Raw genomic sequence first — 16,987 nt, forward strand, 5'->3', positions numbered from 1 at the left:
AAAGCCTAATTTTTCGATGTCTTGAACTCGGAATTTAAAGCGCTCCAACCACTCACTTTTCACTGGACCAATCACAAGTATTTTCGTGGCGTCTCGTAAAGTTGATCGAAGAATATCTCCAATTTGAGTATACAGTAGATTACCCGAAGTCCAAGGTATGCCATGATAGCTGCGCTCGAGCCATGAATTTTCCTTTCTGTATTTGTCCGAGAGTCTGCGTCAGGGAAAGGATTCCTTGAATAGCCAGACTAGAGGTTCGCCGTGTAGAGGCGCTATCGCCAACTCTTTGAGGATGAAGTCGTCCACAGGTTGCTTGAAGTCGTGCACAGGTTGCTCTCTCGAAGTGACTCAGACAAGTTTCTTCACGTCTCCACTCACAGGATTGTACTGTACAATGCGATCGTGAAGTATCAAACAGTAAGCTGACGTTCCAGCTGGGAAATTGTTTCTCGCTTCGAATTCTAGACGAACGTCCACTGGAGCGCTCTTCAATGACTCGTTCTGCTTGGAGCAATCTATCACAATGAGAGGCAAGTGCGTGATGTAGTCAGTTTTATTCAGTACAGGCTCGGCTTGATTCTTGTAGTACGCACTCTGGAAGTTGGTGTACATTTCGTAGAGTACAGCATACTGGTTGCGAGATATATCTAGATTGAGATTTCCATAGGGATAGCACTGCGAATTCAGGAAGAGTTTCACATTGCTGATGTTGCAGTGATCAAAGCGACTGGCATTAGCAGCTTTCTGTCCTTTTCGATTCGTTTGGAAACCCACCACAACGAAGCGGGGCTTCTCCATCTGATTGGAAGTTTTCACCGTCCAGACGTGTTTCGGTGTAGCTGGAAGCAGCGGATACTCGAACAACTCCCAACTGCGAAAGCTCATGGCAATGGGTCTATCCTTCTCGATGTAATTCAGAAGACGTATCTTGTGAGCATTGGATGCCAACACATACGGCATGAGCCATTCGATTCTCGTTAAATTAATCTTGAAATCTTCAAAAGTAGCTGGATTACCGGCTGCTGATTGAACAACAGCATTTAAATCGTTTCTCGATCTCGTGATTATGAGCTCGTGCTTGACGTTGACCACGATCTTGCGATAATCTTCGGCGAAGCCGAGGATCATGCTCAGAGGAATGTATACGTCAAAGTAGAACGAGAGCGGAGCCAGTGAACAGTAAGTTGTACAATTCCTCGATAGCCACGTCAATTTTCTTCACTTTCTCTGCACTCTGGTCTTTGAAAATTTGTAGCTCTAATTTTACATCGTCGAGGTCCTTTCTCAAGCGAGCTGTAACCTCGTACACACTGCGTACTTCAGAATGAAGCGAGCGTTGCAAGATGTCGAGGTTCACCGCATCGCTCGACTCCTGAGGCTCCGAAAGGTTGCACAATCTCTTATTTTGCAGATCGTACTGACCATCTGCTGTCAATTGGAAGCCGATACCGGGAGGACCTGGTCTGCTATTGACTTGTTCCAGAGTGTGACCAAACACGTCGACGCTCATATTGGAAATGATTAAAATCTTTGTACATGCTCAGTTTATATAGCATCCCTCGTGCAACTCTTCTATAATAGAACGAATCTCATTGGTGTGACTGGGATTGCCAGCTGTTGTCTCAGCCATCAATAGGCGAAGTCTATCCACGAGTTCGTTCGGATCATCCCAGTAGACGTAATCCATTCTCGTATCTCTTCTTGCGATTTTGTACGGGGGTAGCCGTTGTAATAGTCCACCTGTTTTCGAAGTAGATTTTCGTTTTCTCGAATTATCCACAACAGTGAAAAGAGGGGCAATGAATTCACTGTATTTCTTACTATTGTGCACGCGAATAGATTTATTGGGGTTGAATTTCTTTTTGTGTACGCTAGACGTTTCAAGAATCTCTCGATAATTTTTTAAGTCATCGCCAGTAATCAACTGTCTATTGGGATGCTTTGATATAAGTAAGTCCAATAATCCTTGAGTTTTTGTATAATTTTTATTATTCACTTTGACATGCAGATCATCGAATAGTATCGGAGAATTCCCAATCATGTATACCCCTTTCTCCTTGCGCAGTCCATAAATTTTATCCAAATGCTTGCTATATCTTGAATCAAGCATGAATGTATTTTGACGATCTTCTTTATTTTTTGAATGATCAACTTCTTCATCTTCTTCTTCAGCGTTTCAAAAGATGTGTCGGCTTCCTTATAAATCTGTGTCGCATCATTGTCAACTTTATAGGTATCGTCGAGGCTGCCAGTCGATAAAACGCTCTTATCGTCATCCTCGATTGGTTCATCACGATCGAGTTCAGGCTTCATACGCTTGATTTCATGCTTGATATCGTTGCTGCTGCTCTCCATAACGTTGATATATGAGTTTCTCTAGTGGATTAACGATGGGCTTGAAGGTTTCATCCAGAGTTCTCGCGGTATTCTCTTTACCATACTTCAGTAGTCTATGTTTTCGTCTGATCGCCTCTCTCGCTCTCGCAATTTGACGAAGAGCATTTTTTTCTCGTCGAAACTCTACTGACATGTTGATGGTTCAACAGTTCACACTCAACTGCTGTCTACTCGATTGAGAGGTCTTATATTTATAGCAAAGCAGTCGAAGCCCTTTCTGTACCGTCCGGCATTGAGTGGTCTGTCTTTATCTATCACAAGAAATCCATACTTGTCATCTGTCCAACACTTGGAGCACAGTTCTTTGAATTGCGCATATGTCATATCGGTATTCACATGATCGTTGTAGATGTGTCTCAAATTCACATCGTCTTGTCTGAATGCTGCCAACAAATTGATGTTGTCTCTCTCACGAGATGTTTGGGAATATGCGCGTAAGACTGACAGAGATAGAAACAATCGACTTGCTTGTGTCTACCCATGCAGAAGAACGCTCTCACGTTGTCCTGCTTCTCGCATGCTATGTCATCGAATACGATGATGGAGTTGGGTAATGCGTTGTCGGGAGAGATCACTTCATCATGCTCTTTGAAAGCAAAATACTGCACTTCATCTATGGATTCCAAGAGTTCTCTGAGCAGACGATATTTCGGCTGATCAAGTGATTTGGAATAGATGTAGATGTTTTCGAATCTCAGTCCGTTGGGATGTGTGATGAGTGACAGTAGACTGTTAGTTTTGCCGCAGTTGGATGGTCCACAAAATATAGCTCGTACGTTACTCGGAAGTAATTCACCATGTCTTGCTTCTTAGGTCCAACATCCTGCTGCGCTATATCGTCAAAATTGAATACCGGTAGCTTGACAGTTGGTTCCTTGAAATCCATGTTTGCAGCGCACTGTCTCGATCACGACTGAGCCTCAGCCTATAAATAGACCGCTTTTATAGTCGCGTCCTCAGTCGTGAGTCAACCTCTGAAGCGTAATGATCGTAAAGAAGCGACGATGACAACGAGGATGTGGCTTACTGAACAATCTCATCAACAATTTACCAGTGGAGCTTCATCTGCCTGGATACCAGTACTGTGGACCCGGCACCAAACTGAAAAAACGCCTTGCCCGAGGTGATCCGGGTATCAATCGTCTGGACGCAGCGTGCAAGGAGCACGATATTGCCTATTCGCAGAATCGTGAGAACGTTGAGGCTAGGAACGCAGCAGACAGAGTTCTAGCTGACAAAGCCTGGCGAAGAGTTCTAATCAAAGACTCGGGTCTTGCTGAGAAGGCAGCTGCCTACACTTTAACCAACGCTATGAAGCTGAAGTCCAAACTCGGTATGGGGTTCAAGCGCAAAAAGAAGAACCCATCTGTCTCGTTGAACAAGGTGATCAAATCTGTGTCAACCGTACCAACTAGTAGTGCACGCAAAGCCATTCGTGCTGCTCTGGAAAATGCTCGCGATGCCGTCAAACAGGCTGGGGGTAAGAGTAAGGTCAAGGTGCCGCGTATTCTACCAATCCCAAAGAAGCTAGGTGGATTCTTACCTTTTCTAATACCTCTGTTTGCCGGCTTGAGTGCAACGGGTGCTTTGGCAGGTGGTGCTGCTGGAATAGCAAAAGCTGTCAACGATTTCAAGGCAGCTCAGAAACACTTGGCCGAGAGTCAGCGCCACAACCAGACGATGGAGGCCATCGCTCTTGGTAAAGGTCTCTACTTGAAACCATACAAAACCGGACTTGGCCTTTACATGGTGACGAAAACGAAAAAAAAAAGATCCTTGAAGTGAGATTGCCGCAAAGAGCACTCTCCAACATCGACTTGATGAAATTCGCCAAACTGCTGAAGATTCCTCACTTCCGCGGAGTGTACATGCGTGACTCGTTGCCTGATGGTCCGCAGTATCGTGAGTCAGCGATCGTTAATCTGGACAACGCGAGTGGACCTGGAACGCACTGGGTGGCCTATCGCAAACGTGGCAACCATGTCGTCTACTTCGACAGTTTCGGTGATCTACAACCACGTCGGGACTTAATGCTGTATCTCGGCGTCGATGAGATCCATTACAATCACGAGAGGTATCAGATCTTTGACACCTTTGACTGCGGTCACCTCTGTCTGAAGTTTTTGTGCAACGAACTAGAGAGGGGTAAGCTTATATAAAGACCAGCGAGAGTAGATTCACCTCATTATGAGTTCATCCATAGAGCAGTCATCACTGACTCTGACTCTGTCAGGCTACTCCTCCGTACTCGAAGCTGAGTATTTTCCGCCTATCGAGCTCTCACCGAACGAGACGTACGTTCTCGGTTTAGTTGAACTTCTTACCTTCAATATCATACCGAACATCGATACAGGTGAGAACAAGTTCTACGTAGGCGAAGAGGAAGTTACTGTAGCGACGGGTAGCTACGAGATCGAAGACATAGAGAAAGCTCTTCACGAGTTACTAGCTCTAAAAGGTATATCGATCAGTCTCAAACCAAATAACAATACGTTACGCAGTGTCGTGAAGTGCAGTCACGCCATTGATTTCCGTCCAGCTGACTCCATAGCTTCGCTACTGGGCTTCAAAAGGCGCATCCTCGAGGCAAACGTCACTCACAGCTCTGATCTACCTGTGCGTATCCTCAAGGTCAACGGCATACGCGTCGAGTGCAACATCACATTGGGTGCCTATATAAACAGTCAAAGAGTCAACACGATACACGAGTTCTTCCCAGCAGTACCACCAGGATACAAGATCATCGAAGTTCCATCGCGGGTAATCTACCTTCCAATCGCTGTCAAGAGCATAGATCACTTGCAAGTGCGCATAGTCGACCAGGACGGTAATTTGGTGAATTTTCGAGAGGAAGTCATAACTATCAGATTGCATGTGAAGCAAGTCTGAGGATGGGTATCGTGTACAATCACAGTAGCAGCTACCCTGGTAAAAATAACTTATTAAATCCGATTAAAAAGGTAATAGGTTGTAATTGGATTTCTTAATCGGAAATTATTCAATTAAAACCAATTTAATCGATTAAAATCTATTTAATCTGATTATAAGTTTTAGTCGGTTTTAATCGGATTCAATCAGTTGTATTTTTCAACAAATATAACATTTTATTTAAAAACACAACTGTTCAAATCCGATTAAAACCGACTAAAACTTATAATCAGATTAAATAGATTTTAATCGATTAAATAGGTTTTAATTCGATAATTTCCGATTAAGAAATCCAATTAAACCCTATTATCTTTCGAATCGGATTTAATAAGTTATTTTTACCAGGGTATATAAGGAGCTCGAAACCTCGACCAACTATCAGTCATCGACGAGCAGTCAAAGCGCTAACACGGCGAAACATTCAATTTCTGAAAAGTCTAGGCTTGCGAGTCGTTGGTGGAAAAGATTGAAGTGTGTATTCATCTGTCACTGGCATGGAAGAGATTCTAAACATTCAAACACCCGTCGCGTTTGACGAGTCAGTCGCGCACTACGAGATTCACGCGAACCAGCCGTACACAGCCAGCACTTACAACAACAGCGACGAGATCCGCATCTCCATTCAACATCAAGATCTCTGTCTTCTGCTAGCACGCAGTTCATTGCACGTGTGCGGTCGAATCGTCAAAGCTGATAATAGTGTGGTAGAGAATACCAGCTTAGTCAATAACGCCATCTGTCATCTATTCGAGGAAGTTCGATATGAGATAAACGCTATCGAGATAGACAGATGCAAAAATGTTGGCTTGACTACCCTAATGAAGGGTTGGATATCCATCAATCCCAATCAGAGTTTGGAGAACGCGGGATGGCTCGACGTCGAGGAGACAGCGTTGAGTTTGAGCAACAACGAGGGCTACTTTGACGTATACATTCCTCTGAGCATGATCCTCGACTTCGCCGAAGATTATCGCAAGATCGTGGTCAACGTCAAGCACGAGCTCATAATCACGAGATAGAGAAACGATTTAAATGCTGTTGTTCAATCAGCAGCCGGTAATCCAGCTACTTTTGAAGATTTCAAGATTAATTTAACGAGAATCGAATGGCTCATGCCGTATGTGTTGGCATCCAATGCTCACAAGATACGTCTTCTGAATTACATCGAGAAGGATAGACCCATTGCCATGAGCTTTCGCAGTTGGGAGTTGTTCGAGTATCCGCTGCTTCCAGCTACACCGAAACACATCTGGACGGTGAAAACTTCCAATCAGATGGAGAAGCCCCGCTTCGTTGATGATGATGAAAAAATTCTACCTGGACAACGTTTACATGGATTGGACACCTATAAATACTCTGTGATTCTCCCAGCATCCATAGAGAGAGATAGACATGGATCGAGAAAAGAAGAGCAACGTGAGGTATACTTCACTTCCTGATTTTGAAAATAAGGATACTTCTCAGAACCGACAAGAAGCAGATGAGAAGAAAAGTAAGCTGACCGAGAAGTACTCCAGCAACACACGCTCTCTACCTGAACGAGAAGGATACAAGAGATTCTGAGAATATCTTTAAAAAAAAATTTATAAAAAAAAGTTAAATAAAAAAAAAATTTTTTTTTCAATTTTTTTTTTTTTTTTTGAATTAATTTTCACCTTTAGGATTCCCAGTCTTGGGTCCTATCTAAAACGTATACCCCCTCTGGGATTCCCCGGGCTTGGGTTATTGTTCTGTTGCTCTGTCGATAACTTGGGTTATTGGGTTATTGGGTTAGATATCTACCTTACCGACGGTAGGTAAGTGGTCCAGAACTGGCCTAGCCTACCTACTACAAACTGTTATGTTCTTGAACAATATATAATTTATAATTAAATATACATTAACATTGTCGAAATTTCTTATTTTTTTCATTAAAACCCTGTACATAATACTTTATTTCATTTTTTCCAATTTTCTCATTATAAATTCGGTACTGTTAAAATCAATTATTTATTTACAAAAAAAAAAATGAATTTGACTTTTATATAATGTTTGAACAAGACAAGAGCACGGTTGCCGTGTCAAAAAATAGTCACATCAGTCCCTCTTAACACGTACGAAAAAACGCGAAAATACGTCCGCGCGTTACATAAAATATGGTGTGCACCAAGGGCTAAGTAGACTTTTTGGCCTCGTGGATTTTGTAGTACTCGTCTGCGGCTCGTAAACACCCTCGCCTTCGGCTCGGGCTAAGTCGCCTTGACTCGTACTGCAAAATCCACACTCGGGCTAAAAAATCCCACTTTACGCCCTTGGTACACAATATACTATACCTTTAGTATTCTTTCATTTCCTTCTTTCAATTTTTCTCAATCTTTATATGTCATTCAAATTTAGCACGAGTTATCAACACAATTCAAACCTGAAAAAGAAAAAAGTAGAATAAATTAAAATTTACATTTCAATCGAATCGTCGTATAGGTCAAACGTCAAAAAGGCGTTTCAATATGAATTTTATCGAACACTGATTGTTTTTTTTTCACAGCGCATACATAGCAGCTTCGGATAATGAGATGCATTTTTTATGCGCAGCTTTTAATTCACTGCTGACGACGCTCGCGAGTTTTTACGCATACCAGCGATCGATATCCACCTTAAGGGCGCACGGCTGAGACGACACGACCAACCAGTCGAGCGGAGAATAATGGCTGCGGTTGCAAATGCGATTTCACATCAGTATAATGAAACATGCAATCGATTTATACGATTAAGCTCGAGCATTTCTTTTTTAATGCTTGGATTATTGTCGTAAAACATTACGCGCGGGAATCACAAATTAATGTCGCTCTAGAGTGACGCACCACGTTGCAATGAATATCGTTAGCTTGTGTTGACGGGAACATTTTTCTGCGGACTAACTTTTTATCGCAATACATCAAAGTAATTGGACTGGAAAAGTTTCATATAAATAGTTGAATTTTCACTCCAGTGCACAATCACGTCACATACGAAGTAAATGATTCTCGATTTTAATACTACTGATGGAATTACGCCGTTTCGAAATTGCATCAGGCTGTATACACTTAATTAAATGTAGTTTCAACGAACTCATATTACACGGGCAAAAAAGATCGTTCAGTTGAAAATAATATAGGTACGTCTCTGATCATTGAAGCAATCTAGCAGAGTAATTCGACTGCCAAAGAAAAACGATTTTTCAAAAGCGTACGTTATCTCTCTTGGTTAAAAATATCAATCTTGATTAAATGAACGATCTGAATATTTTCTTCTTCAATAACCTGCACAAGTAAACAAATAAATCAGTGTAAAACCGAAACATCGACGCGTCTCCTATAGGTCTAACGCACAACGGTAAAACATCGTGGGAATTCCTGCGATGTATACACTATACTTTAGCGTTATTGACGTCGCCGGCACACCACATCCGACAGGTTCGTGACGTCCCGATTCAGAGCTTTCATTTCATCTGCTTTCTATGGATAATTCAGCACCTCCTCGTGCGCTGTTCTCGTTTTGTCTTTCTGATTCTCTTTATTTTTAGTGGTTTGACAAAAATAATGGATTCGCGAGAGTAGAATATGCGAGCACGATATAGCGTGTGAATAAAAGCGAATAAGTTTATTTTGAATTTATATAGGACAAGTGTCTTCGTGAAAATAAGGCAAACAAGGGTGTACGAGTTACAAGAGAAAGATACTTTTACTTGTTCTAATTTTGTTCCAAAAAATACAGATTATTTCATACAACAATCTACATTATATTATATACAAGATCTCATTGCCCAATTCTCAGTCAATATCGCTTATTAGACATTTGCTAAATGTGTAGTAATGTATTTACTATTTAGACAAATGCAGTATACATATTAAGTCGACTATAGCAGTGATGGAGTTTACCAATATTAAATGTAATCAGTTCTATATAACGGTTAAATCAACTTTGAAATAGACGAACTTCTTTTAAGAAAATTAAAAACAAAATCAAGATACACTGAAGTTGTTTGTAAGGTCATGTATCCCCAATAAGATAAAACTCACAAACACTCCAAAGTGAACCGAAAACCTACTTCACGGGAGAAAAAACCGTTGAATCTACTGAACTCACTTCAGTAGGATTTACCCAAAACGACGAAAGATCTCAGTAGTGCGCGCATAGACACGCGTACAAGTCTGATATACTCCGCACGTCCAAACCCAATAGAGTGGAGGGAGAGAAGTCGCGGCGGCCCGGTGGGGACGAACGAGTTTTAATCTTCTGCGCATCTGATGCGCGCCCACCGCGCATATTTTTCTCTACTCGAGTAGACGAGTTGATTCTATACTGAAGTTTTCTTACTATTCTAGGATGCCGAGAGCCTAAAAAGAGTGATACTCCCTCTAGCGACTCTCGTGATAATGTTGGTCGTCGCCGGCTCTCTATTAATCGTCGCCCAGTTTCCGACCAGTCTGAGCTCGCGTCGAACCCGAATCTTACTGGGCCTACTTGCGAGCTGTTTGCTAGGACTAGGCTGCCTGGCCCTTGGAGCACCCGTTCCCGCATTCGTGGCCGTACTCGCAGTTGTGGCTACACTACCGAGGGTCAGAAGGCACAGGCCTTCGCTAGTTGGGTTCTGTCTCGCAGCACTGTACTTTATCAAGCGGATCGTAGTCTATACGATGGTTTACGACGAACAGTTGAAGGTGTATGAGGTGAGTGTTGATGAAGATGTACATATACTTCTAAAATGAACTTTGTGTCCTAAGCTTAAACTTCTGGTCGAAATTAGATCCCTCTGACGTAGCGTGAAAAAAAAATTACAGGTGGAGAGCGACGTGTTCTTCGTACTGACAGCCCTGATCGCAGGCCTGTACTACCGGGTTCTAACCTCGCGCGCCCACCGACAAACTTTTGCCAGCACAAAGACGATAATCGAGTCGCGAATCAAGCTCGAGTGCGAGCGCGAGCAGCAGGAGCAGCTGTTGCTCAGCGTCATTCCTGCCTACATCGCCGCCGAGGTGAGCTTCTATTTCCATAGTTTCTCTCGTTAAACATGCCATTCTCTCAGCTCTTATGCTTATCCATCATGTCTTCGAAACTAACTTTTTATTTTTATTGTGTTTCTAGTCGACTAAGATGAGATGAAAAGAATACTTTTTAAAATTCGTTTGATGTCGCAAAATAACTTATTTTTCGTTAAATTTTTACATCATAGAGGGAATATACATTTTAATATTAAGATACTAAAGATTTAGTAATGATTCCTAGTGAAACTGATTCTATTTTTCAATTCGTTAGAAATGGCACGATCAAATAATTATATGTTCATGCGTCTGTCAAGGTCAAGCGCAGTATTATGCTGAAAATGGCTGACGCATGTCAGGAGGTCAGTAAACATAAGCAAACAAGATTTCACGAAATGTACGTGCAACGTCACAACAACGTGAGGTAAGCTATATATACATCACAACTCTTAAGCGACTTTAGATTTTACTCCCGCTTACTATTCCAAAACTATGTACCACATGACCATAAACTATTTTCTCTCGTTCATATTTTATTTCTGTTCCATCTCGAATGCATAACACTGCGTCTGCAGAATAAATCTTCGGGATTAAAAGTTTTGACGATCAACAAATTGTAGGCCAGATTAAAAGTGCTTGAACAGAGAGATTATTTTGATTGATAAATCATCATGCAAATTTATTCTCAAAGCCTAGGCAATTTTTGATAACCTTTAACGTCTACATTTATTCCGATAATTTGTTCACCAGCTGAGAAAGTTTAAGTTGTCCTTTTAAGTTGTCTCGTATACAGCGAAAAATCTAACTCTTTCTACAAAGTTTAAACAAGTGTTACATCGTTGAAAATAAATACACCTTAGATTTCTACACTTGTTTCATAGAAATATTTTAAGTGCCTTTCCGAATTCGCGTAAATATAAGAGCTGAAGCTTAACAATGTCCATGACCCATTTTTTCACTCTGTTCTCTCTGTTCACCCTAGTATTCTCTATGCGGACATAGTAAACTTCACGCCACTGTCGGAGCAGCTGTCTGCATCGGATCTGGTCAAGACGCTCAACGAGCTCTTCGGACGCTTCGACCAAATTGCCCAGGTCAGTACCTTTTTTCATCTCTAATGGTATGCAAACAAATGGGATTGACGAATTGAGGTCAGTTGGGGTGATTCATTTTCTGGACATTGATTTTCACCATTTTTCAAGTGGCAATTAATCTCAAAATTAACTCGATCGTAAAACTTTTTCGGATACGCGTATAAATTACAAGAATAACAATGTCGCGCGAGGCAATAACATTACACTAATTGATGCAGAGTTAATTATAACGAAACGAGCGCAAACGTATTTTTAGGCGTCATAAACGTAAAATTGTTATACCTTGGCGAGAATTCTCATTTTCTCTTCAAATGCACGGATAATACGATTACTATACGATTAGCAACTTTCGCGAGCATTTTTATGAAAACGATTTTAACATGGAAATGTAGGTTACAAGATCATTCAATACTTTAATGAGGAATTTATGCGTATGCATAATTCGGCAAAGTATAGGTGGCGCCCACTCGTGACTCACGAATAACCTCAACCTCTTAATTCACATGTAGTCAAATAAACAGATGCAACGCGCCAGGCAAGCATGAGCAACAAGTGCATGCGCAGCACTTGCGCTCGCGAGGCTCGTTAAAATCGATGAAATTGTATATTATCACTGGAAATTCCAACTTGCGCGCTCGAAGGCCGGGTTGAACTCCAACGCCTCTGAAAAAAGAATAGGCTGCATAGAAAAGCTAAAGCCAGCCTATATACTTCTTTCGGAATATCTCCAGCTGAAAACAGTCAAATTACATTTATGAAGGAAGTGGGAAAAGGAATGAGTAGTCGGGTTCTTAAATAAAAAATGCAACAATTTCGCGGTTAAACTAAATATAAACAGTAACTTGCTTAGGCATAAAAACCCTCACGGAACAGAGGGAAAAGCCTGAGCAAGCTAGTGAAATAGAAATTATTTATTTATCAAGTAAATTAATGAATTTATGCAAGCATAAAATACAAAAGTCAAAACTTATTATCTAATTTAACTTACGCAGTAGATAATCGAATTACAGGCACTTTATTTACACAAATTATAGAAATAAGGGAGGAATCACACGCGAGTGATTCACTAACAAATATAATTCAAATTACAGCGATTACTACAGGCACAATACAAAAACTACACGAGAATAGAGGCTAGGCTTCGGATCACACTGCTCTCGATCGATGCCGAAACGAATCTGACGCTCTCGCGCGCACTAATCGATCTCAGACCGCAGAAGGGCTTACGCATGCGCTCTTTCTTTTCTTGGCGCGCCATAATTAACTCGTCATCAAGAGGCGCGAGAATCAAACCGTGATACATATTTTATGCGGAGACGTATAATACGCGAACACCAGCCTATTCGTATACAATACGCTTTCAGATTAAATATTAAACTATCATTCGGTAAACTGTTATAATTGCGCAGTTATTCATAAATTAAGTTCTACTTTATTTGTAAACTATATCTAAATTTATAATAGTATTTATTACTCTATCAGTGACAACTGCAATTATTAGCTATAAAACATTTTAGTACAATACTTGTTTTACTCTGAAAAATCCGAAGCAATCCTTGCGAATGTTTCTAATAAAAAAGACAGGTTCCGCATTTTCTCTTATTTTCTCGATACAGCGTTCATCATATCCTACTGCATACGTACGATAATATCAAATTGGCCCATCGCGCGATATCGAACTTCTCAAAGTTTACGAACGCGCACTGCATCTCAGAACATTTTCCCTTGCCTATACACCTTGAAACATTTTTGAAAATTCATTGAAGCATTCGCTGGCATATTACTTTGCGAGCTCAATCTTCGTGAGTGTACGTAATTTTTCAGAGTAAAATAAGACTTATAGGAGAATCTTTGTAAAAAATTATAGGAACACAGCTATAGAATTTTTAATATTCACTTCACAATGCAATTTGAATGAATAAGAGACAATGACATTGATTATTGGATTCCGAAATTCCAAAAATCCTGAAAAAATAAGCTTCCGATCATGGAATAAGCTTTATACGAAAGCATTTGTGGAATTGAAAGGAAGAGCCAAAGCGCTCCGTCGCATGAAATACGCGCGATCGAAATGAATCCCCTTCGTCCTCCTTTATTTTCGTTATGTGTCGACGATGCATTTGCACTTTTTGTTACTCGTCGTGAAGTGAGATTTTGATGCGAACGCAGCGTGAAATTTTTCGCATCTTCTCTCTGTCTATTCGAGTTGGAATCGGAATTTTATTTCGCCGTACCCGCTGCTGACGCGTTGATAATAGAATTTTGATTTCTGTACGAACTTACGATTTTGAAATGAAATTTAAAGACATGAATATTCAACGATTACTCGAAATATGATATTCTAAAAATTGTGACTTTTGATCGATAATGTTTGATACTATTAAATTATGATATAACTAATAAGGGTTTACTTTTCAAAGTAGAATTTAATCGAAGACAATGACTTAAAATAATTTTCCAACTCCCCGTATGCATTTTCTAATCTACCGTATAAACTTTGATTTCTGATGTCACGCACAGTAACGGATATTCTTTTCACTGCGAAAAAACTACAGATCAACTAGAATTTCAATAAAAGAGGACCCTCCAAAAAGTGACAAGCAAAAAAAGGGCTATTCGCCATATAAAAACGATATCACTTTCACATGCTCGCCAGTGTGAGTCATAAAAATCTTTAAATGTGACCATTCATGCCATTTGGGCTTGATAGACACATAGTCGTAAAGCAAGTTCCATTAAATCAACGTTACTCGCTCCAACGATCGCATCGTCGACGAAACATTTCATAAGTAACCAAAATGGTCTGCATACGCTTATTACTATATTTGTTTCATAAATTCTTTTTGATTCAAAGAATGTAATATTTCTTATAAATTGTTTTAAACATTTTTTGATTTGTAATTTTTTTTCTATTTGTAGCTGTATGGCTTGTAACTACTTTACGTTTAAAGGCTGTTTTATAAAAAATATACAACAGAAAGACGAGGAAAATTTTTTGTATTTTTCGTACCCTGCTTACAAATTGATTTGTTGAATAAATATTTTCCACGTTTCCTACAACAATGACAGTGCTGTTTCAAAATAATAATAATAATAAAACGATCGCAAAGTAAAAGCAAAAAACTGTCGATTCTTTCTTTACAAATATACGCATACCTTGTTGGTAAAGCACGCGAAAAAATTTACGAGAAAAATGACCATCTGAAGCAGAAAAAGAAGCTAGGTTTTATAAATGAGCGTTCAGGTGCAGGGTGCAATTTTATACAATGGAATTTTTAAGCGGATATACGTATTATCTATTATATACAGATGCCCATTCATATCTTAAATATAGTGTTATTATTTTGAGGTAGACGACGTAGGCGTAGGGTATTCATATAAGACATACATACATCGACAGATTTCCAGTAATAATATAACAGCAATAAAAGAAAAAATGGTAGACGTTAGTGTAGACGAGATTTATTAAAAATATCATGACAAATTTTTTGCTAATAAAAACTTGCGTTATACATAAATGCTAAAAGAATTCAAGCTTTGGACGTCTGACCATACCCGATGCATCACTACTGCGCACATTCTTCAATTTATAGGACACAAATTACAAAATTTAATCAGATTACTTTTGAAAACTTATAAAAAACTTTTCAAATCTAAGTTTCCATTAATTTTGCAATTCCTGGAAAATTACTTCATTTTTGTACCAGATGATAACGGGAAATCGTAATATTTTACAATCATAATTACGCAGCGTTAACTTTACATGCACCTGCCATCCAATATCTTTGACCAAAATTTTAATTAAACAATATTCCACTCCCAATCTGCTCTTAAAGCCAACTACCTTACGATCCGACCAATAAACTCTTTCTTTTATCAAAAAAATTTCGAAGTGACAGACTTCATTCGGAAAACCAAAAAAGGAAATAAAAACCGAAACAGAAAAAATATATATTTACACACTCACAGAGGCAGAGCATAAAAGGAAGCGTCGTTTCCACCTTTAAACTGATATCACGGTGTGTGTGCGCGCGTCGTCCTCGCCAATGGGTTTTACAACGGCTCGTGTAGATCGGAATTTATGGTGCGCAGGGAATAATGCAAGCACCGGTTACCGGGACACGTATAGCGTCCACTGGGACGTGGAGAAGGGAGGGATGCGAGAAATTTTCAAACTGGAGCATGAGGCGAGAAGAGGGCAAATAATGTAGAGGGGTCAGTTTTTTTTTGTGCAATCCGATTGCTCGGCATTTGTTGTTATAGGATGTTTGTCGTGTCGAGATGGTAAGGGAAATGGTGACTCACACGCCGACTAATTTTTTTATTTTACTCCAAATAATGTTTTAATATATAGGTGCGATGAATAAATTCTAAACAGGTGTACAAGGGTTGATTAGTTATTCCCACACATTCGACTGGCATATGCATTATTGAATACCTACATGCAATGATTTATATACGTTAATATTAAAATGTGTATTCAAATAGAGGATTATCATCAACTAACTTTGCCGTAATAAGCCAACTATCACCAGTATTAGTAATATTCATTATAGTTAACTTAATTCACGCTTAATATGTTTTTAATTATATAAATAATAAAAATAAAGAAATATTTCTTACTTATCACGGATTCCCAAATCGTAAACGATGACGCTCTCCCATCCCTCATTTCCTTCACGCACTTCAGAACTTCAGAGAACCCTCCGAACCCGCGAACGAGTAGAACCGAAGACCGAGGTCCACGAAGCCCGTGAAAGAAATTAGGAATCAACAATTTCATCCTGCGTTTTTTTTTCTGAGGCCTGTGATGACAAAGACCGCGGAGAAAATTGCAGGGGTGTCGTCACCGCTGTTGGCGATGCTGTTGGTCATCCAGATGGATAGCATACTTGGGAAAGTCCGGACCTGAAACATGAAAGATGAAATGTTACGCTGATAATAGCAATGCCGCAAATATAATCTACTTGATTTCTGGATAGATATGTAATCGCCTGAATGCAGCGATTATACATTCATATAGAAATGCGTTCTACTACAAATTAGAACGATGTTTTCTGATGAGTACGCATATATATGTATGGATATCATCCGTAAAGTAAATAGCAAAAGTATTTAATCTACGAGATCTTTTGAAACCGTTAATCAAACATTTCACCTAAAACAAGTATTGCTGACAAGGATGAACTTTTTATTCTTAGTGATGATACTGAAATCGATGTATACTTTAATTGGTCTAATACACATCAAAATGATGTTTTTAATTGACAATAAATCAACGAAAAATTTGAAAACATAATCAAAAGACATTTAGCGGTTTTTCAAAATCCATAATAGCACAGTGTGACCTAAGCCCACACTTAAGTCACGCCTATCCATGACCCAAGTAGTCCTTTTTTGCACCGTGTTTATCTCACTCGCTACGCTCATGCGCTAACCTCACTGTGCAAAATAGGACTGCTTATGACACGAATAGGCGTGACAGCGGGCTTAGGTAGGCTGTGCTATAAAATTCTATACGATACTCGTTACCCAAGTAACACTTCTCGCTACGCTCGGGCCCTAACC

At 39.8% G+C, this 16,987-nt stretch overlaps 1 protein-coding gene across 4 annotated transcripts in view; it reads left to right on the forward strand.

The window, feature by feature from the left end:
• LOC100118148 (adenylate cyclase type 2) overlaps positions 1–16,987 on the forward strand; it is a 57,998-nt gene that overhangs the window by 28,173 nt on the left and 12,838 nt on the right. For all 4 annotated transcript variants that reach the window (XM_031928705.2, XM_031928704.1, XM_031928706.1 and 1 more), the window contains 4 exons: positions 9,669–10,013; positions 10,125–10,319; positions 10,643–10,749; positions 11,308–11,419. In XM_031928705.2, the coding sequence (XP_031784565.1) occupies positions 9,669–10,013; positions 10,125–10,319; positions 10,643–10,749; positions 11,308–11,419 (759 nt within the window). The remainder of the gene's footprint in view (positions 1–9,668; positions 10,014–10,124; positions 10,320–10,642; positions 10,750–11,307; positions 11,420–16,987) is intronic.

The sequence above is a fragment of the Nasonia vitripennis genome, chromosome 4 (genome assembly GCF_009193385.2).
Source record: "Nasonia vitripennis strain AsymCx chromosome 4, Nvit_psr_1.1, whole genome shotgun sequence".
NCBI lineage: Eukaryota > Metazoa > Arthropoda > Insecta > Hymenoptera > Pteromalidae > Nasonia > Nasonia vitripennis.